General features: G+C 35.6%; 1 protein-coding gene across 1 annotated transcript in view; it reads right to left on the reverse strand.

The window, feature by feature from the left end:
• CCDC178 (coiled-coil domain containing 178) overlaps positions 1-23,089 on the reverse strand; it is a 200,055-nt gene that overhangs the window by 127,489 nt on the left and 49,477 nt on the right. The window contains exons 8-16 of the mRNA XM_081323496.1: positions 19,280-19,422; positions 16,856-17,009; positions 15,159-15,254; positions 14,871-15,007; positions 11,102-11,285; positions 8,963-9,025; positions 6,784-6,945; positions 5,703-5,816; positions 1,021-1,166 (exon numbers count right to left, since the gene is read on the reverse strand). Coding sequence (XP_081179622.1) covers positions 1,021-1,166; positions 5,703-5,816; positions 6,784-6,945; positions 8,963-9,025; positions 11,102-11,285; positions 14,871-15,007; positions 15,159-15,254; positions 16,856-17,009; positions 19,280-19,422 — 1,199 coding nt within the window. The remainder of the gene's footprint in view (positions 1-1,020; positions 1,167-5,702; positions 5,817-6,783; positions 6,946-8,962; positions 9,026-11,101; positions 11,286-14,870; positions 15,008-15,158; positions 15,255-16,855; positions 17,010-19,279; positions 19,423-23,089) is intronic.

Consider the following 23,089-nt stretch of genomic DNA (forward strand, 5'->3'; position numbering starts at 1 on the left):
ACAACACAAACATCATCCCTGTTGTATTTCGGTCATGCATAAGTATATAATGGGTGGAACTGAAACTGTGATATCACAAAGCACATCATTAGATGTCATCATTCTAAGAAAATCTTGGCTTTTCATAAATGTCTGTGATTTACAACTCTTCACAAAGAAGTTTTTACAAGCTGAAATGATTTCATAGATATACTGCATATCTTAAAGACATTCTGTGGTTTCATAGGTAATATGATGATAAAGATATAGGCGATATTAATCATTCATTAGTTAAACGTCAGAGAGGACACAGTTCATATGAACCACAGTAATACTTCATTGTGTTGTTTTCCTTTTGCTTAATAAATTTGATTGAATGGTGTGTGTATGCAGTGTGTAAATCATATATATGTGTGTGTGTCTGTGTGCACGCATCTATATTTCACACAATTCATCTTTGTGATGACTGAATTTTCTAAAAGTTTTATAACTTTTATTTGATTTATATCTGTTCTGAGGTATAATTTGTGTCATATTCATTATTGTTGCTGTTATTGTTGTTGTTGTTATATTATTATTATTATTATTATTATTATTATTATTATTATTATTATTATTATTATTATTATTATTATTATTATTATTATTATTATTATTATTATTATTATTCAGTCTTTTCCCCATCTCCTTTCTGTCAGCAACCCTGTATCTTATTTTTGTTAGCAGGGAAAAACATTCTCATACATATATTTTTGTATGTGTTTAAACAGCAACAATACAGCTACTCAGTTTTCTTTGCCCTCTGAGTCAAACTGTGCGCATCTCAGAATGTCCTCTATAGGGCTGGGGGACCCACTGCTAAGCTTGTAAGCCGCCCTGAGTCTTCGGAGAAGGGCGGGATATAAATGGAATTAAAATAAAAAAATAAATAAATGTAAGAGACTGGGGCAAGAGGCTGAAAGTGTGAGAAATTTTTGAAAGCTCCCATTCCACCTCTCCCAACTTAACACTATGCATTATTTATTGGACTGTGATTCTTACCTCAACATCGCTACAGTTTTTTCTATATTGTCTACATGATTTTCCTGTCCTTTCCTTAAAGTATTTAATTTTGCAATTTCTTTTTTTAAATGTGCAATTTTCTCATTGACTTTAGTAAATTGGCTTGAAATGCCTAAATATTTCTCCTGAAAATTAAAAAAAAGGTTTAAAAGCACAATTAGATGCAATGGTGCATTAAATTATTTATCCCAAAACAGAACTATTTTCATAACTGCAACTGAAATGTAATGCAAGTTAGGTAACATGATTTCAGTAAAGGTACACTTGTTAAATCAAAGTTATTATTTACAAATATGTTTTACAAATAAGATAAATAATTCAATTTTTGGTCATTGCTCAATATGTCTTTCCTGTGCTTTTTATTATTGTTTCACATGATCAGTATATAAGAGAAATGATTTTCGGAGTAGTATAAGAAACCTTTTCCTTTTTCCAAGTTGTCAATGTCTTTTCTGGATTTTCAAATATCAATATTTGTTTAATAGTAGATTCTTCTGTCATCGTACTTGAATGTTTCATTTTTTCTATTGTATTTTGTATAGATGATTCTTTAATTGTAGTCAAAGTTTGGACTGTCTTCTTGTTCCTTCACATAGCCTCTTAGTACTTCATTGGTTGTGGTAAGAATTTGGATTAGTGTTTTTAACATAGCGAGAGTTTGTTGATCTTTCTCCATAAATAAATTTTGTTTCTGGTCTTCTTCCATATTGGTATTTTAAGCTAAAGGCTTTACACTTAGAAAATCCAAAAGAGAGAATTTTTTTTCTAGGTAGGGAACACAAAGCCTTTCGCAGCTGTTTTTTCAAAGTTCTCAAGGTTATGTACCTTACCTATTTCCCTGGGCAGTCAGCCAGGCCCCTTTTAAAGTTTCCCTTTGAGTGCCAAAGTTGTCTTAATCTTTTCAGTTTTTCTTTTTTCTTTTTTTTCATAAGAAAGAATCCAGATTTCCAACAGAAATAGACAATGAAAAATAGGAAATAGGAAATAAAAGATCTTCAATCCACATGCTTTGAGAAATAAAGTTCCAATTGGGATTCAGTTACTTTTTCAACATTTAAAACGCCCCTGGGTATTTAGTAATGCTGACCCCTCATGACTTCAGCCTTTAGGCGGTGGAGCAGGATCCCATCCTCGTCGCCACTGTTAAGTCATGGGCTCTGGTGAGCAGGAATGAAGACACACAGCTGAGTACAGAGAAACTCATTCTTTTATTTAAGCTGGAACTGTACTGGGGACTTGGGGTGCACCCCGCCACAATATATAGCCAAACCCTTGGGTAGCAACCAATCAGATTGAACCCATGCTTGCTGCCCAAGGTCGCACGTGGTGTGGTACCAAAAGCCCAGTACATAACACCGAACACGCGGCCTCCTTACAATGATGCCAAAATATGGCTGACAACTGGCACCAGATATACATGCTGTTGAAATTCCCAGTTAATGGTGCACTTAGAGTCAGCACATATGCATACTTCTCCATTGGCCTTAAGTGGCATTACTATGGGGGTCTCCCACACCACACTGTCTACAGGCTGTAATACCCCCTGACTTAATAGCTTGTCCAGCTCTGCATCAATTTTGGGCTTTGAGGTGAAAGGCACTCGACGAGGGTTGACCTGTATTGATGTTACCAGGGGATCAAGCTTGAAAGCTATCAGAGGACCATTGTACTCCCCTAGGCTTGAAATGAAAACATTTGTGAACTCTTGGCAGACTGAAGATAAGTCTGCCGCCTGCATTCGGTGAATGCCGGTTGCTTGGATGCCCAATCCATCAAACCAATCGAGCCCTATGAGGCTTGTGCGTTGGCCTTCCACCACTACATCTAGTGGGCCTGCAAACTGCTTGAAAGTCACCAGAAGTGTGGCTTCACCCTTGACTGACACTCTTTCTGATTTTCACTATTGGAAAGAATGCACAGGTGGACCTCATCTACTTGGAAAAGATGATTCTGAAGCTACATGGAGGTCAAATCATATAGTTTGAACTACGGCTGGTTTTATACTCCTTACCCTCATCATTAGTCTAACCACTGAATCAGTGGTTGTACTTTCTGAATTACCTTCAAAGGCATTCCATATTGGAGGAGACCCCAGGCTTAACCACTAATCTCCCATTATCAATGACTGGAATTGTCCACTTAGGAAGGAATGGAACCACTTTAACATGATGTCTAAAACTCCAAACCCCTCAAAGGTGGTTCAGAGAAATAACACAATCAATAGTAATATCACCAAGAAGTCTGATTGTAACAGACTTTTGTCCACCTCCCTCCATGAAGTTCCAGACAATGATTATCTACCATGCTGTTTCAGTCCTATGCCCAGGTTTGATTATTGGCCGAAATGGGTCCAGATAATTCATTTTTTATAGAATTTTTTTTAGCTGAAGCCCTAACATGTTCTTTAGAATTCTCCCAGAAAGCAAAACCTGGAGACAGCATAGTTATCTAATATGCTGAAATGAGAAATGGCCTCTTCAGGAGGGAACACATACCATTCCCTCTTTCAAGTTAGAAGGTATCACTTTTCCCCATGAACAGTATTAATTCCTACCCAAATCACACTCTGCCAAGCCACCCAAAAGAGCCAAGTAGGGTACAGAGATTAGAGCAAATGCTAAAATATTTTAGATAAAGTTAATGCAAATACATGACTTTGCACCAGTCGTTCTCTCTCAGTTCAACTTACAGGGTTGTTGTTTTGGGGAAAATAGAAAGAGAGAGGAATATTAGGTAACTTCACTGCCTTAAATCACTTTTAAAGTAATAAAGGCAGGATAAAAATATAATAAATAGCAATTAATTTAGTAATATGAAAAGGGAGCTAGCTATAAGAAACCTAAAAAAATAATACCCAGAAATAAATGCAGAAACTGACGTCTTGCAAAACAATAAACTATATGACTTTCACCAGAAAATGCATCCCAGATTCTACATCTAAATATGATTCAACATTCAATGCAATTATTTTAAAATATTTACTTGATGTAGAATTAGGAAGAATATGATGTTTCCTAATGGCGGATTCTATTTTTTACAAAATTACTAATATTGTTATTATTGATATTGATATTACTAGGACAGCCTATGCACAAGTTTGTGTGTACACCAGTTGTGCCCTTTCTTGGATCATACGTTTTTGCACTCAGTCACTCCTGCCTTGGTATTCTTGTGTTTGGATTATTGCAATGTGCTCTACATTTATTTATTTGGATTTATTTATTTGGATTTACATGAGGCTACCCTTGAAGAATATTTGGAAGCTATAGCTAGCATAGAATGCAGTCATGTGGACATGTAACATCACTGTTGTACAAGCTACACTGATTACCAGTTTACTTTGAGGTCCAATTCAAAGTGTCATTATCACTTTGAAAGCCCTTTTTTGGCATGGGCCCAATCCCACCCCAATGGGATTGTCCTACCCAATTTATTTCATCAGAAGGGGTATGTGACAGACATTCCAACTAGCAGAGTCCAGAAGAAGGGCTTTTTCTGCCATGGCTCCCACCCTCTGGAACATCGTGCCCCTTGGGGTGAGATCTGTCCCCACCCTTTTGGCCTTCTTAAAGACCCTCATAGCTTGGTTCTGTTGATTGGCCTGGGACCCTGATGGGAGTCTTCCATGCTGAAGATGGTTAATGGACTAAGAAGAAGATCCCATTCCCACCTGATTGGTCTGTTTGAACTGATCCATAAACATGGTAGAAGCAAGGATAGTTTGCAAGGAAAAAAAAGATATGGATATGTGTTGCGAACAGTACTAGCATAAACTTTGTTTAGTTAATTCCTTTTCTCTTGTCTCCTGTTTTAATTTATATTGCTTAGTATTTGTTATTCCATTTCTGCATTTTGCCTAATTTCACTTATCAGATAAAGGTGACAGGGTGAAGGATATCCAGATATACAATTTCCCTGACTACTTTTACATTTATTTGTGATTGCTTCCCCCCATACTGTATTTTAGGATTAAGTGATACAGTAATTCTCAGTTTTGCCCAATTACCCCTGGATGCAGGGGGCTTTTGTCAATGCTGCTGTTGTTATTATTATTCAAAAAAGAATTAGGGACTCTAGAGTAAGATTAAAAGCACTGTTTTGATTGAATTATAGATGTGAACTCTCCTGGTTAACCACATTAACTTCTTAATCACTTACAAATATGCGCAATAAAAACCAATGCAACACAACAATAATACACATAAGACATTTTATACAAAGGCCTGCAATTATAAATACATTTATATAAACACAGTATTCATAATAATAGCCAAAATATCTCATTTGCTAACATAGACAACTACAGTAGTAAACTTCTACCATAATTTACAAAAAGATGCCATCTGCTGTGCAAAGGTACAATCAGCAGGCTATTTCTATCAGAGTTGAATACTTTTTCCTCCTCATATTGATTTTTACCTTCCTTTCTTCAAAGTCTCCAAAATATTATGAGCCGATACTCATAATAAAGAAATAGAAGTGACCCCAACATGAATTTATATTTTATTCCATCTCAAGATTATGATTAGATTCATTTAAGAAAGGGAAAGGAATACTGCACCACCTACAGAAAGGTTTAGATACATTCAAGATCAGGGAGGACAAGCATTTATTTAGCATTTGAAAATAAAACTTATTAATGTTAATATGAACATATTCACCTTTTTATCATCTAATAGGCCCTGAAAATATTTCTTCTTATTTTCTAATTCGTTTTTCACATTTTCTTCCTTGTCATCAAGTTCTTGAATCTTCTGATTTAATTCGGCTATTTTCTGAAAAATACAAATGCAGATCAAAAAAGAGTAACAGAATCTAATCAAAATGAAGTCTCATACACTTGTTATTAAACTTTATCACTTCCATTAGTCATTGGCCAGATTTCTCAAATCTTTAGCAACAGGTCTACCCAATGTTCCCACTACTGAACTTTATTCAGTCAGTTAGTTGCTCCCTCCAGATGGTAAAAGGAAAAACACAGAAACAAGCAGTGAAATAACTGGTGACCCACTTACATCTTCTCTTATCATTTCGAAGTCTGGAGGAAAAAGGGCAAAATCTGCCAGAGTGTAAAGAAAATGACAACGTTGTCCCTCAGAATGCTTGGGAAAGAGAGGAGAGCCTGACAAGTTATCATGGCTACAGGAAAGACGGGCAGATGGATTAGTGGAGAGTTCCCACTAGTAGAATATCATTCACTGTACCACCTGGAGATAGTGGCTGCAAAAATGAAATTGCACTGTTTTCTCTGGAGTAAGCTGAACTAATAATTTAGCAGCTCAGATTCCTAGACCCCAATAAAATCCAGAAGTCATGGAATACAGAGGGCAGTAACCCAACATAAAAAGCTTTATTCTTAGCATGAGGAAGCCTACAATACTGGTTTTCACTAAAACACATGTACAAGTAAAAACAAAGATGTACAATTCCTCCCACATTCCCAATAAGCTTTTTGGTCTTTATTACATTGATTCTACTGAGTTTTGTCCCTTGGGGAAGAGCTGATAGTATTGCCATTAATGTGCCATTTTGAAAATAAAATTATTTCAGTCTCTTTTTTTGCATATCACTAAAGCCATTACAGCCACAGAGAACAAGCTATTTTACATTTAATTTCATACTGACATGTTGATTTATTCCAAATGTCAATTTGTATCCCATTATATTCTGTGAAGAAAATGCAAAAGCACAACAAGCGAAGTATAATGGAGCAATGTTTCAACATGTTCTTATTTAACTTACCTCAGTAAGTTCTTTGTATATATCTTTATTTTTTTCCAGTATTTCTACTTGTTCAGCTGAAAGCAGCTCATATTTTTTAAATTTATTCTTAACTTTTTCCTGTAATTTGTCATGTTCCTTTTTCTTTCTTTCTAACTCTAATTGTAGTGCTTTAATTCTTTTCTGTTTATAAAATAAACAAAATATGTTTACTGAAGTACTTGAACTAAAGGGAGACATCCAAAAATAGACAGTTCCATTTGTCAAAAATACATATCTCAGACAAGATATTGCCTGAAACAATATTCACACACTGTATTTTTAAGCATACCACCACATTTTCATGGTAATTTTAAAAGTCTTCAACCTGTATGCTTTTTAAAGAATTCCTTAAATGATGGATTTCTGCGAGCAAACTGGAAAGAATGCTAGAAAACGCAAAAAGATTTTGAATTACAGTGTCTACTAGAAATAGGGAAGTTGTAGTTGAAACTGCATGATTCCTGGTAGAAAATATGCTACTATCATCATTATGCTGACAGCATTGAACTGTGGTGCTGGAGAAGACTCCTGCGAGTCCCTTGGACTGCAAGGCAATCAAACCGGTCAGTCCTGGAGGAGATCAACCCTGACTGCTCTTTAGAAGGCCAGATCCTGAAGCTAAAACTCAAATACTGTGGCCACCTAATGAGAAGGCAGGAGTCACTGGAGGAGAGCCTAATGCTGGGAAAGATTGAGGGCAATAGAAGAAGGGGACAACAGAGAATGAGGTGGCTGGATGGAGTCATTGAAGCAGTAGGCGTGAGCGTAAATGGACTCCAGAAGATGGTAGAGGATAGGAAGGCCTGGAGGAACGTTGTCCATGGGGTCGCGATGGGTCGGACATGACTTTGCAGCTAACAACAACAACAACAATACAGTATTTCTCTTCCAAGTTTCAGAAGAAAACAGCTGCTTTTCAAAAAGTCATCTGTTTATAACCAGCCTGCCACAATGTTTGTTTTCTGTTGGGATCCTGGATGGAATAGTAGACAATAGAGGAAATTAGACCCTTCAGGAACCTGGAGCATCCAAATGGAATGCTGTAATAATTCCAATATCCAAACTGAATCATTTTTTTTTCACCATCTTGCTTTTTGTCAGATGCCTATGAGACTTTCTGTCCTGTATTTGAATTCAGAGATGCCTTTAAATTAAAAAAGAAAAACCCTCATCCCTATATGTATCTACCTCTCATAAACTGAAGACAATTTTCTGATTTTAAGATAAATTATTTGAAAACAAAATTGTCTTTCTTTCAAGTGAATGCATCATTATTTCACACACGTTCTTAGACTGAGCCCTGGTGTAAAAATAGGTTCTAGATCAGGGGTAGGCAACCTCGGCTCTTTTATGACTCATGGACTTCAACTCCCAGAATTCCTGAGTCAGCTATGCTGACTCAGGAATTCTAGGAGTTGAAGTCCATGAGTCATAAAAGAGCCGAGGTTGCCTACCCCTGTTCTAGATAATCCTGCTTCAAATTGAATGCATAGGGGGTAGAGTGAAAAAAGAGATGTACTGAATTGCCTGTTAGAAATCTGGGAATTTTGTTGCTGTCTTGTTGCTGCACTTTAGGAAAATTTTCAGCTGTGATGTATGACCACCATAATAGCTGGATGGTCCTATAAATCCTGTAGAAGTCCCACGTGGGAAAAAAAAACCCCAATCATAAGCAGAAATGGTTACATATATGTAATTTGTAAATTATCTATTTCATCTTTTAATTCTGTAATCTGAAAGTTGTTCTTTTGTTAACTAGTGTTTTAAAAGGTATCTGGTTTTAGGGACTTAAGGGGACTTTTAAATTTACCTACAGGGCAGCAAGCAAACTGCTCCTTTTTTATATATATGATTTTTTTACAGATTGGATTAATGGTTTTGAAAAAAAGAAAGATACAATTTGATCATATGAGCATCTGGAGCTGATGGTTCCTCCCCTACCAGGCAAGAAAAGTAAACACCCAAGAAAACAGCTTTCTATAAGTTCTTCCTTGAAGTACCTTCAGTAGGGTAAAATGATTTTAGTACTATCTATGTGTAGCTTAGCATTCAAGCAGTCTTCCCATACATCATGCCATAAATTATACAGAAGAGATGATGTGAATAATTAAAATAAAAAAAATATCTGAACAAACATTTTAAAAATTATTTCCCTTACCTGAGTCAGCTTCCAAGCACTTATTTCATCTCTAATTTGTTTTTTTATATTCTCTTCCAAATTCTATAACATAAATAGAACAATTGCAATCAATAGGAGTAGACAAAAAACACAGAAACTACACAAAATAAATAATTGCAAATCAGATGAAAAGGGGTCAGTTGGATTGCTTTTGTAACTAACCAATTTAAGTATTCTCTTTAAAGGCCGGCTGTAGCATACTTAACTTTTGGGTCACTATTTCTACATCGTTTTAATTATTAAGGCCATGTTATAGGATTGCTTTAATGAAGCATTCAAACTGATCTTCCTGTTTCTCCCCCCACCTCCAATATGAATGACTCCAGGAAGAATATGCAACTTAAAAAGAAACCAGAATGATTGTCCAGCATTTACTGGGGGAAGGGAAGGGCTTTTTTTCTCATAGAACGCTCAGAACGGAGTTCCGGCACCTTTTTTGGATGGAACCTTGTAGGGTAGGCAAGGCGGGTTCTATGACATGTGTGAGTTCCGGCACCTTTTTCTTTTACAAAAAAAGCACTGGGGAAGGGTAAGTCATATTACACACTGTCTCAATAATGCAAGTGCAAGAACTGGTGTCCTGCTATAGGTTATCTTCCACAGATAGAACTTTTCCATGAAAATAATTAGAGTAATTTTTCAGGGACAGTCAGTTTGGTATAGTGGTTAAGGTGCTGGCCTAGAAACCAGGAGACTGTGAGTTTTAGTCCCACCTTAGGCACAAGCCTTAAATGTGTGACCGGGCCAATCATTCTGTCTAAGCCTTAGGAAGCAGGCAATCAAATCTTGCTTCTTTCTTTTGTAGCTACCCAAACATTTTAAAATTGAGATTGGCAAATTATTTGGAACAGTATCAGAACTAGTATAGTATTGCAAAGAGAAGAAATCACTATAGTAACAAGAATTCACCTTCTTATTTGTTAGATTTTATCCTGCCTTTATTATTTTATCAGAAACTCAACATACTTAATATTCCTTCTTCCTCCTGTTTTTCTCACAATAACAACCTTGTGAGGTGGGTAGGACTGAGAAAAAGTGACTGGCCCAAAGTCACACTGCTGGCTCATATTGAAGTGATTGTCCGCTAGGACTCTGAGATCCCTCTCACAGTTACTACCATTGAGCAAGGTACCCCCTATACTATACCTGTACATTTGTTTTTTCTTCCCTAAATGTAGAACCTTACTTTTTTCACCATTGAATTTCATTTTGTTGGATAGCGCCCAGTGTTCAAGTCTGTCCAGATCCTCCTGTATCTTAAGCCTACTGTATGTTCTGGAGTCTTGGCTATTCCTGCCAGCTTTGTGTCGTCTGCAAATTTGAAGAGTTCCCCATTTATCCCTTTGTCCAAATTGTTGATGAAGATGTTGAAGAGCAATGGGCCCAGAACAGAGCCATGGGGCACCCCACTACATACTTTCCTCCATGTAGATGCGGTTCCATTGAGGACCACACGCTACGTATGGCTGGTCAGCCAGCTATGAATCCATCTGGTGGTGATTCTGTCTAACATTTTTCTATCTTATCAAGTAGAAGGTTGTGTTCTACTTTATCAAATGCCTTACTAAAGTCCAAGTAAATTATATCCACAGCATTCCTCTGATCCACTAATTTTGTCACTTGGTCAAAGAATGTTTTAATTCTATAAGAATTACGTTTTCAATTACAGAAATTTGAAATAATCAAAACCTTAGTAAAATTCAACTATAAGTCATAAGAAATCTAACATATAATGATTAGCTATGCTAGGTGCAGAGTTTGACATCCTGTCAAAGTAGGATAAAGAATACAATATACTTCTTCATTAGCAATGGATGTAAAAATCTATCTGCTAATAGCTCTCTTGAATAGTTATGCTTGCCTCTAGATTTACAAACAGTGCATAGAAAAGAATAATGCAAAATATGGCTAAAACATACTAGAAAAAGAACCATGGCAAGCTTCTTGAACTAGAAAAAAAAATTTCTATGAATGAAATAACTATTACTGAAAACTTGTATTATCCCGAAAAACAATTTCTTTAAATACAAAATTGGATTAATGCAGTAATATTCTATTCTGCTCAGTGCAATAATTTAATAACTTATAATTAAATATAATTCAATAATATTAAACAACCTTGAAACGTGATTTTTCTTTAACAATGCCTTCATTCAGTTCCTCCAGTTTTGTTTTGGTGTCATCATAAGTCAATTCAGCAGTATAAAGTTCTTTATTTACTTTTTTTAAATGTTCTTCCAGTCTACGAATATTTTTCTGCAAAACCTGAATTTCTGATTGATATTCCATTTTCCTTCTTGCACTATTTAAAACAAATTTAAAAACTGCTTACAATATTAGCACTTTTTAGTAGTTTAGAAAGGCTACATATTTTGTTATGCTTTTATAAAGAAATGCCACAGTTTGTTTCATCTTTTATAATCGGGTGTTCATTGATATAATACAAATTTATTTTTAAAATATATTTATAGAGTAAACAAAAAAGATGACAAAGCTGTATTTACCATTATAAATGTAACCCTTATTTGTTGTGGAAAAACTTAGAATTTTCATCTTCAAATGCTAGTTAGGCTGGACATGATTATTAACTGACTGGAAGAGCTGTAGGCTAGACAGCTGAGAAAAAACATCTCAGCAGAAAGCATTTTGGTCTCATTGTCAAGAAAACCATTTGTACATGAACATGAAATTACTAGGAATCACAAAAGAGTTTCCCTTCTATAGTAAAACTAGAAGAGCACAAAAATAGCTGAGAGATTTTGTATGGGACAGTGATAAAGACATTAGATTTAAATTGTCATTAATTTGTCTTCTTAGGTTGGAAGAGACCCCTATCCAGTAAGGTGAGATGGACTTGCTTCAGCTAGAATCTAAGACGACAAAATCTTAATTGAACCCCAAGGGAAATCCAGACAAATTCTAGTCATGTTAGAACAATGAAAGTTCAATAAGAAACTCATACTAAAATTTTGAAGAATTCTTATTAAATTGCTTCTAAACTAGGAGACTCCTTATAAATATTTAACTGAGCACCAAACCTAGACCTTTGGTTTTAATTAGTCTAATAGCTGCTGGAAAATAATTCTTACTAAACTGATCTGCAAATTTAGCAACTGCAAGGAATACTTTGGGGGCTTTCATTAGAAGATCTCTTGTTTGAGTAGACCAACAAGTAGAACATTTAAAACAGACATCTAGATTTTCAGATGCTTGATATTTTTACCATTGATCATCCATCTAATTGGGGCATTAAAGTGATTCCTATAGAATAGCAGTACTTTTTTCTAGAATAATTTATTTGATGGTTTTCACTAGAGCAGTAAAGTGATAGAACTTTAAGGCATCTTGGAGGCTTACTAAGTTACCGGTAAAGACAAAGTCTTAGGCATCAGCATAAAGGAGAACAAAAATGAGGCAGCGGGCAAGGGAAGGAGTATAGCATTCTGGTTTAGCAAACATCTCAACAATATTGTTAATGTAAAAGTTGAATAAAAGTGGGGTAAGAATATAACCTTGCTTTACATTTTTGCTAGTGCAAATGGATTTAGTTAAATGACCAAGATATTACCTTTACATGAATAGTTGTTCTGAGGTGTAATACAATTATTAACCTAAGAACAAGGCAGTCTATTGTTGTAGCGGCAAATTTCCCACAGAGTTGTTCTCACAGAATAGTATTGAACCATGGTTTATACTTAACATTATGCATTAATCCCCCACTGCAGCATTCTTAACAAAGTATGGTTAAAACAAGCCATACCTTAGCAAAATTATAAACTAGTTATTGACTAACTTCACTAAACATATTCATGCATAACTGATAATTTTGATAATTGTATCTTTAATCATGGTTTTCACTAATTTATTCAAAATAGACATTCTGTATTTTCCTGAAATACTTCTTGATTGCTAAAAAAATGATATTACACTGTCTTCTTTTCAAATATTATGCTAACTCCTCAGGTATAGAAGCAAACCTTGGGAACATTTTTCTTAGATAATGGTCTAACAAATTAGTTGCTTTCTTATGATTTCTACTTTGACATTTTGATATGCAAAGTGGCACCAATTTTAATATTAGATTACCACATCTCCCTTGTTATGCCTAACATATCTGCACATTCCTCTAAAATCTAACAGCTCCATTTCTGTTACCTTGTTCTATGTTTCTTCTGTTAAGATATAAATATTACCCATACTATCTCTTTTCAACTATCTTTTACACTTATATCTTTGTAACTTCATTGTATTCCTTTGTCTCACTTGTAATTTTCTTCTATACTATTTGGCACAATTTATTCTTGACCAAAATTTATAAAGTAGTCCTCACCTTATGACCAGTCGCTTAATGATAGACCACATCAGAGCTACTTGCAACCTGTTTTTTGAAGTTACAATGGCCACATTCATCCTGATGCTCACTTGATCACTTTGGAAGCTGGCATCCAGCTCAACTTTATGGCCATTTGCAATGTCCTGCGGTCATGTGACTGAAATTTGCAACATTTTTTGCTGGTTGCCAGTATTTACTTCTGGTTTCTGGCAAAAAATGTCCACTGGGGAAAATGGATTCACTTAACAATCATGGCTTTTGATTAACAATGGTGGCATTTACTTCATAAATGTGGCATTCACTTAGCAACCATAAAAAATAGTTGTATCATCCAATCCGGTCCCTTGATGCTACAACTTCCAACTGCAACGACTTACTACTATAATTCTGGGCTCACTTATGGTTGTAAATCAAGAAGTACCTGATTCCATCATTTAAATAATTTTTGTAATCTGATCTGCACACTTAGAAAACATTTTTTAAAACTGTAGAATGAGTGAGTTTTCAGGGAAATTTATTAAGACATGGTAAGCTGCTTTCTTGTTTTAACAAACACATAGTATAAACATTTTCTTAGGAACACAATATACATTTAAAAAATTATTATATCACTTCCATATTTGATTAATTGTTGCTTACTAAGCAAACATAGGCTTTAAATCTGCTAAAATTAATTAGTACTAATTAGGCTAAGAATTAATTAATTGCATAAAATTCTTAAATGGCCACTTTGTATTCACATTCACTGTTGCTTATTCCAAGGAGTTCATATTCTTAACCTTGAGACGAAGCAAAATTAGTCTGTTGTTACTACAGTAGAGGTAGTCCTCAACTTATGACCAAAATTAAGCCCAAAATTTCTGTTGCTAAGTGAGACAGTTGTTAAATGAGCTTTGCCCCATTTTAAAACCTTTCTTGCCACAGCTGTTAAGTGAATTACTGCAGTTGTTAAGTTAGTAACAGGGCTATTAAGTTAATCTGGCTTCCCCATTGACTTTGCTTGTCAGAAGGCCACAAAAGGTAACCACATGACCTCAGGACATTGCAGCCATCATAAATATGAGTCAGTTACCAAGCATCTAAATTTTGATCATGTGACCATGGAGATGCTGCAATAGTCATAAGAATGAAAAACAATAATAACTCATTTTTTTAGTGCTGTTGTAACTTTGAACAGTCACTAAATGAACTGTTGTAAGTCAAGAACTAGCTGTATTCTCTTTGGCCTCTTTTAACCTCTTCTCCCTTCCCTGCCCCATTTCATATCACCTTAGTATGGGCAAGATGGACTTTGTGTTTATGTATTAGGATGGGATAATATCACTTTTAAATTTGAAAACACTCATTATAAATTATCAGTTTAGCATTAGTACCTGAAGTTAGGCTAAATCAGATTCTAGGGAAGTTCAACAGAAATCGTCTAATCTCTCCAAATTTGACATACAACTCAAATGATTATGTCTTCAATGAGAATAAAAAGACTAAAAATGAAATATTGTTAAATTGGGGTTATTCAGAATGTAAGCTTTTGGGTGTTAACACAACGCCACTTACCTATCTCTGAATTTGTACATAAATCCAGCATTTTCATTTTTAAGATATTGGATTTCATTTTGCAAACAAGTGAACTGCTGAAGATCGTTTGCAAGCTTATCCTTCAGTTTTTGTAGATCAGAGTCTTTATTGGATTTCTACAGATAGCATATATATCATATGAATAATTATGAAAATACATAATAATTATGAAAATACATAATTTCATATCACATGAATTGAATGGAAAAACATATACATATGTGTGTGTGTGTGTGTGTCTCTGTGTGTGTGAATTCTAAAACTCACTGAGCTTTCCATAGTCTTCATCTCTGCAAGAAGCTCATCCATCAATTGTTTGTTTTCACTTTCTTGTCTTGAAATTTTCAACTTCAAACGCCTTTCCTATTATAATACATTATTTAATTAACATTGACTTCAAACAATATCATAAATGTATATCATAATATTATTATAGTCTACTAAAAAAATCACAGAACTCTATTGTCTGAAAGGTTTTTTAAATCTGTATGTACATACCTAGCTTCATTAGTAAAAGTGTGTATATAAAAAATAAAAATAAAATATTAAAGGACTAGCAAAATATTTTTTAAAAAATGAAGATGAATTGTGGTATGAAGAAAAAAGAAAACTGAAAGAAATTATACAAGGATGCAAAAGGAGCCGAAATATATATATGTATGTTGATATTCAAAATATGAACCACTAAAGGCCATATCTTCTATAAATTTATAGAATCCCCTAAACATTGCTGAAGATGTTACCTAGCCTGGTAACGAAATATTCGGAAATCAACCCACAAGCTTGGAGAATGAACCGTCACCCTCCAACTTAAAAAATAATCTAAATTGATAGATATCACTACATCTTATGCAGATACATCACATAATCTTAACTATTCTCTATGTGAAGGATTTCCTTTTCTCAGTTTTGAATTTCTTACCATTTAGCTTTATTGGATGATCCCAGTTCTTATAGATATTTCCTTTATTAATACATAATTTCTTTACATCATACATAATTTTATACATTATAACAAAAATTGGATGTGTGTAAATCTCCTGATCTACATTTGTCCTAAGCTAAATTGTTCCTGAAGATATGTTTCAAGCTTCTTGGTTACTTGTATAACTCTTTTGAACCTTTCTCAACTCTTCAAGGTCTGATATGCCTTTGAAACCCAATTGCTGAGCAACATGAATGAGGCAGTATTACTGTGCTTATGGACAAATGACATGAAACACCTCTAGTTTTCCACTGAGGAAGCAGAATGCTGGACTAGATAAATTTATCACTTGATACAAACATATGTTTGCACCCATCTTGAATCCTGAATTGTCCTTCTGTTGTTTCACAGAAGAACACTGACAAAGTGAGAAAAAGTTCTTGCAAGCAAACTGCAGAGAAAATTCTTGTCAGCTTTCTTTTGTCATGCAGCTTCTTCCTATATTACTCAGGTGAGTTCCCTCAGCTCTGTAGAGCAGGAAGAAAAGGAAATAATTGTGTGTTGTTTCTGATTATTGATAGGCCTTTTCAGCTAGCTAATTTCCATTCATAGGAAGTTACAATATTAATAAAAATTATATTAATACCAAAATTATAGAGGACTAAAGTACATTCCTGTAAATGTTTACTAGGAAGTCTCATTAATTGGGACTAATTCCTAAATAAGATCGTGTCCTTAATTATCTGTCATATGTAGCAATTTAATGGCAACCATCCTGAGGAGGGATAAACAAGGTTGATATTAACCCCAAAGGAACCTGTCGGGATCTGTAGGCCCTAGTTGCTAAAACATGCTGGATACTGATTTCGGAATGTGCAAAATGGAATGTATGTGATTTTTAATTAAATATTTTCACTGCACTATATAACACATTTATTAGTTGATTGCAAATTGCCTAAGTGTAGATATAATTGTAGGATTGCATGTGCTGTTGTATTTTTGAAATTTTCATGCTTTACACTTAATATTTAAAACTTACTTTATCACGCCAAGAATTTAAGTCGGCTTTTGTATCTGCTTCTTGCTTGATTAGCTCTTCAAGGCGATTTTCATTTTCTACTATTTCCTCCCTCAATCCATGTATTTTGTTATTGATGTCAGCATAAAACATGTCAGTCTCTTTTAACTCATCCCTAAAAAGCAGCAAGAATAAATTATCTATTTCTCCAAATAAATTAAAATTCAAGTGAATATTTATTGGTATAATTGCAGTACTATCAATCTCTTTATAACTGCAGGTATCCCTTACACCAGAGGTCCCTAACCTTTCTGGGTTGGTGGCCCAGTGGGAAAGGGAGAGGTAGGCACCTTTATGCGCACATGCACACACACACAAATGTGGCTGCATGCACGTGAACGGGGCTGTGAGCATGCATGTTCTGCAAATGGGAATGGTAGTGCCAATACGCAGCATGCAGCTCGGCTAGCACCGGCACACAACTCAGCTAGCGCCAGCACGCAACTTGGCTAGCACCTGTGCATAGCTCTCAGGTTGACTAGCGCCGGTCCATGGCTCATGGATTGGCAAGAACCAGCAAGAGGCTGGGGGCTTGGCTAGCATGAGGCTTGGGGATCAGCTACTGCTGGCACAAGGGGGGCGAGCGCACACACGTGCACGCACGCACTAGCCAGCCACTAATGTGGCCTGGTGGCTGCAGCCCATAGGTTGGGGACCTCTGCCTTATACCATTAGTAAATGTAGCAACAGTACTTTCTTAACTTCTGATATCTAGCATTCATGTAAGTCTAAGCACTTTGATGTAAATTTCATTCATTTCCATATGATTTATAGCCCACAGGTTTCTACAATCTTAGTTTGTCAGTCAACTTAGCCAACAAATATTTTTGCAGGATAATAGTGTTTAACATTATATATTGGAAGCTAATAAGAGAGGACAGGGAGAGCAGCAGAGACACTGGGCTTGCTCACTAAGAGCAAATATAGTATGTATTTTATATTCTAAAAAGTGTCCTAAAAAAATTGGATGCAGAAGTATTTCCATATCTTAAAATATCTGCCAAGGAAGATAAATTAGCTTCTTTTCATATGATGGCGGGTAACCAATACTTAGTGATTCCTCCATCCTTCTTGTGGAGAGGATCCTACAAAATACTATTGAAAAAACCTGCAGCAAGAAAGGACAGGAAGAAAGCCCTGTTCCTTGAGCAGAATTCTGCTCGTAGTAGATAGGATCCAATCCAGACATTCATCAAAACTTCGTTTTTACTATGGTGAGGAATTTCTGATTGCAAATTCCTTCTTTTGATAACCTGAAATGGTACACAGTTAAGAAGAACTGCTAAACACAACACTAAGATTGGGATATCTCATAAACACAGAAGTTGTGCTCTCAAGTCAGAGAAGAGTTTTGTTGTAATTTGGAGCATTACCTAAATTATGATTGCTATCACTGATAAAAGACACTTTCTATATAATAATAACCAGGAACGCCCAAAACATTCTGTGCACAAAACAGTTTTTTCTGGCTGTTTCTTGCCTGAAATTAAAAAATACATTTGAGCTGTATTGGTTCATGCACTGAACAAAATTGATTCAGGGATCTTTCAGAGAAGGGGAAAAGCTACAAAAAGCCAAAGATATTAGCTCTCCCTTCAACTGCTGTCAATAACTCAGCATGACAAGATCCACTAGCCCACTTTCCTTATGCTCTTCCTCTCTCCTGCACAGAGTGCAAGATAGTTTTTTTATCTTCCAGAATCCATTCCTCATTCATTTCTGGCTACAAGAAAGTTCCACGAACTTTGCCTGTATTACATATTAGCTTAAATTAATACCTTAATTAATCCTTACCACATTACTTCTTCTCCTCCCTTTAGCAAAAGTTCTACTATTTCTCCTAATCTTTCAAACCAACAATTTTTTGCCTGAAAAACCTTGCAGGAACTTGACCAGGCAGTCTCTGAGATTTGGACAAAATTGAATAGAAGAATATAAATAGGAGCCTTGGTGGAGCAGTGGGCTAATGCCTCCTTAAGTAACACCAGCTGCCTGCAATTAGTGCAGGTTCGCATCCCACCAGGCTCAAGGTTGACTCAGCCTTCCATCCTTCCGAGGTAGGTAAAATGAGGACCCAGATTGTTGGGGGCAATAAGCTGACTTTGTAATAATGCCGCTTGGGGGGTGGGGCGAAAGCCCTAATAAGCAGGCATATACATAGAATGAAGGCTATTGCTAAGCACATTGGTTTGTGCTTAAATTGTAAGCTGCCCTGAGTCTTCGGAGAAGGGCGGGATATAAATGCGATTAAAAACAATTAAATAAATACATAAATATTCTTTATATAAACACAACATAGCTTTCAAAAAGAATCAAGATCTGTTTCTATGTATAAATGGAGATTGCCTGAAGAATAATTCTCTTGGAAAGTTAAAATATAGTTACCTAAGTTGGTTTAATGTAGCCTCATCAGCTTCTGTTTGCTCAAACATATATTGTCTTTTTGTTTCACATTCTTCTTTGATTTCTTCATGCAATTTTTTCACTTCCAAATATTTCTGATGAACAGTATCATATTGAGTTTTTGCCTTTGAAAGAAACAGAAATTAATTTACAGAACCACTGAACAATATTTTTCAAAGACCCTGGAGCACTGGGGAACTACCAGAGGACTGGAAGAGAGCTAATGTAGTTCCTATATTCAAAAAAGGGAAACAAATAGATCCAGGAAACTACAGACCTATCAGCCTGACCTCAATACCTGGGAAGATTCTGGAAAAGATAATCAAACAACAAATCAGCGAACACCTTGATGCAAACAAAGTCATCACTAAAAGTCAACATGGGTTTGTCAAAAACAGATCATGCCAGACAAATCTTATTGCATTCTTTGACCAAGTGACAAAATTAGTGGACCAGAGGAATGCTGTAGATATAATTTACTTGGACTTCAGTAAGGCATTTGATAAAGTAGATCACAACCTACTACTTGATAAGATAGAAAAATGTGGGTTAGATAGCATCACCACCAGATGGATTTGTAGCTGGCTGACAGGCCGTACTCAGTGTGTGGTCCTCAATGGAACTGCATCTACATGGAAGGAAGTGTGTAGTGGGGTGCCCCAGGGCTCTGTTCTGGGCCCAGTGCTCTTCAACATCTTCATTAACGATTTGGATGAGGGGATAGATGGGGAACTCATCAAATTTGCAGACAACACCAAGCTGGCAGGAATAGCCAATACTCCAGAAGATAGGCTTAAAATACAGGAGGATCTGGATGGACTCAAACACTGGGCGTTATCTAACAAAATGAAATTCAATGGTGAAAAAAGTAAGGTTCTACATTTAGGCAGGAAAAATCAAATGCACAGGTATAGTATAGGGGGTACCTTGCTCAATAGTAGTAACTGTGAGAGGGATCTCAGAGTCCTAGTAGAAAATCACTTCAATTTGAGCCAGCAGTGTGCTGCAGCTGCCAAAAAAGCCAACACAGTGCTAGGCTGCATTAACAGAGGGATAGAATCAAGATCAAGTTAAATACTAATAGCACTTTACAATGCTTTGGTAAGGCCACACCTGGAATACTGCATCCAGTTTTGGTCACCATGATGCAAAAAAAATGTTGAGACTCTAGAAAAGGTACAGAGAAGAGCAACAAAGATGTTTGGGGGACTGGAGGCTAAAACATATAGGGAACGGTTGCTGGAATTGGGTATGTGTAGTTTAACGAAGAGAAGGGTGAGGGGTGACATGATAGCAGTGTTTCAATATCTCAGGGGCTGCCACAAAGAAGAGGGAGTCAAGCTATTCTCCAAAGCACCTGAAAGCAGGACAAGAAGCAATGGATGGAAACTAGTCAAGGAGAGAAGCAACCTAGAACTAAGGAGAAACTTCCTGACAGTTAGAACAATTAACCAGTGGAACAACCTGCCTCCAGAAGTGGTGAATGCTCCAACACTGGAAGTTTTTAAGAAGAGACTGGACAGCCATTTGCCTGAAATGGTATAGGGTTTCCTGCCTGAGTAGGGGTTTGGACTAGATGACCTCCAAGGTCCCTTCCAACAACAACAACTACTTCTTCTTCTTCTTCTTCTTCTTCTTATTATTATTATTATTATTATTATTATTATTATTATTAATAATAATAATAATAATAATAATTATTATTATTATTATTATTATTACAATATAAAACTAAAAGTAGCACAAGAATTGAAACAATACTCAAGGACCAATGCAACCTTCTGACAAGCAAAGACAATGGTGAAGCCAGATTCACTTAACAACCATATCACTAACTTAATAACTGCAGTGATTCACTGCACTGCACTGTGCATTGTGCTCAATTATGGTCATAAGTAAGGACTACCTGTACAAAGAATTTGAAAGTTAGCTTATACTAATCTACTATGATAAAAATACCTAACATAACTTTTTTATCTCACTAACATATTGTGAATTTATTATCTGAGTGTAATTGTCTGGTAAACACTAACTTCTTTTTATTTTATTTTCTGTATCCCCAAATACTTTTCATGATTTGGAGATAAGAAATCAAATAAATAATCCAATTGCTATTGTCCAAAATAATATATGTGAGTATAGCTGCATCATCAGACTTAAAAATTAAAAAATACTTAACACTTCAGTTAATATTTGTACAAATCTTTTTGCAAGTAGCCAGAAACAAACAATAGTGCTAAAACAATATTATTGCAATAACATTATCCAACAAATACCACTATTACTTATAACATTTGCCAGATTTTTGCATTTGTGTGATGACATTGAGATGCTCATGTTGTTATTTGTTTCCCTTTGACCTCTTCGCAGACACCAATGATATTATTACAATATTGTAATTATTATTGGTATTGGTGTTGGTATATGGGTATTATTACAATACCATCAGATTCTTTTTTCCTCTTACAGACATGACTGTTCGTGACTGTTCATAATCTTAGACATTTTCTATTTTTCTTATTTATTTACCATTGCTATTTATTTTTCTCATACATTAAATATGGATATTCATGTAGAAAATTACTTCACGTTTCCTTTAACATACTGATGTCTTGATAATATAATGCAGGGTTTATAAATTTCAACTCTGTGTGTGTTTGTGTCTCTGTGTGAGAGAAATAGAGAGACAGAATGTTTGTGCATGCATGTATATGAGTAAAGCACTAATATGGTCATTCAAATGATATTCCAATTAGTATGTACTTTCCAAATTAAGTAAATCCCACCCAATGTTAGGAGACATAGTCCTAAACTATTTTTTTATTTTGCTTTGAATGGAGCCATTTCATATCAGTATTTACGGTATTTAGCGTATGGCTGGTCACACACAGAATTAAAAGCAAAAAAAGTAATTTTTTTAATAAGATGGAGCAACTAACAACAGAGCCAAAACAACATTTTGTTCTAGAATTTTTCCAAGATTCCAAAACTCAAGAATTCCATAGATTCAGATTCCAAACCTTTGGAAATTAGGTTTAACATAAATAGTTTTCTAATCTGGCTATGAGAATCTAATAATGAGGCTCATCTTTATTAAATCACTATTTGTATTTATTTGTTTCACAGTGGTTGCCTATCTCACCACCACTCACCATTCTGGGCAGCAGAAATAAAATTAAAACCAGAAAATAACAAAACAACTCTATTAATTGAAAAAGAAATTACCACGATTTCATGTGCAAAACAGACTCCATTTTCTATAAGGAAGACATTACCGTAGTTTCCGGCGTATAAGACTACTTTTTAACCCATGAAAATCTTCTCAAAAGTCAGGGGTCGTCTTATACGCCGGGTGCTGAAAATTTAGGGACAGGGCTGGCTGGAAAACCTGGAGCGGATCTCCCATTTAGTCTGCGCAGGGAAAGCGGGACCAATTGGAGAAGAAGCTGTAGTCTGTGATTTTTTACAGGCTGGGGTCTGGGCGTCTTTCCTTCTAAAGTTGAAGAGCAGCTGTAGTATATCCCAACTTGAAAGGCAGGTGGGGAAGGCAGCAGCCAGAGCAGCGGCTTAGCTCTAAGGACACATTTAACTCAGGAACTGGGCGGGCTGGCTGGAAAACCTGGAACAGATCTCCCATTTGGTCTTTTTTTTAAAAAATCCCATTTATATCCTGCCCTTCTCCGAAGACTCAGGGTGGCTTACAATTTAAAGCACAAATCAATGTGCTTAGCAATAGCCTTCATTCTGTGTATATGCCTGTTTATTAGGGTTTTCACCACCCCCCAAGCAGCA

The sequence above is a fragment of the Vipera berus genome (assembly GCF_964194415.1).
Source record: "Vipera berus genome assembly, chromosome: 3".
Classification (NCBI taxonomy): domain Eukaryota; kingdom Metazoa; phylum Chordata; class Lepidosauria; order Squamata; family Viperidae; genus Vipera; species Vipera berus.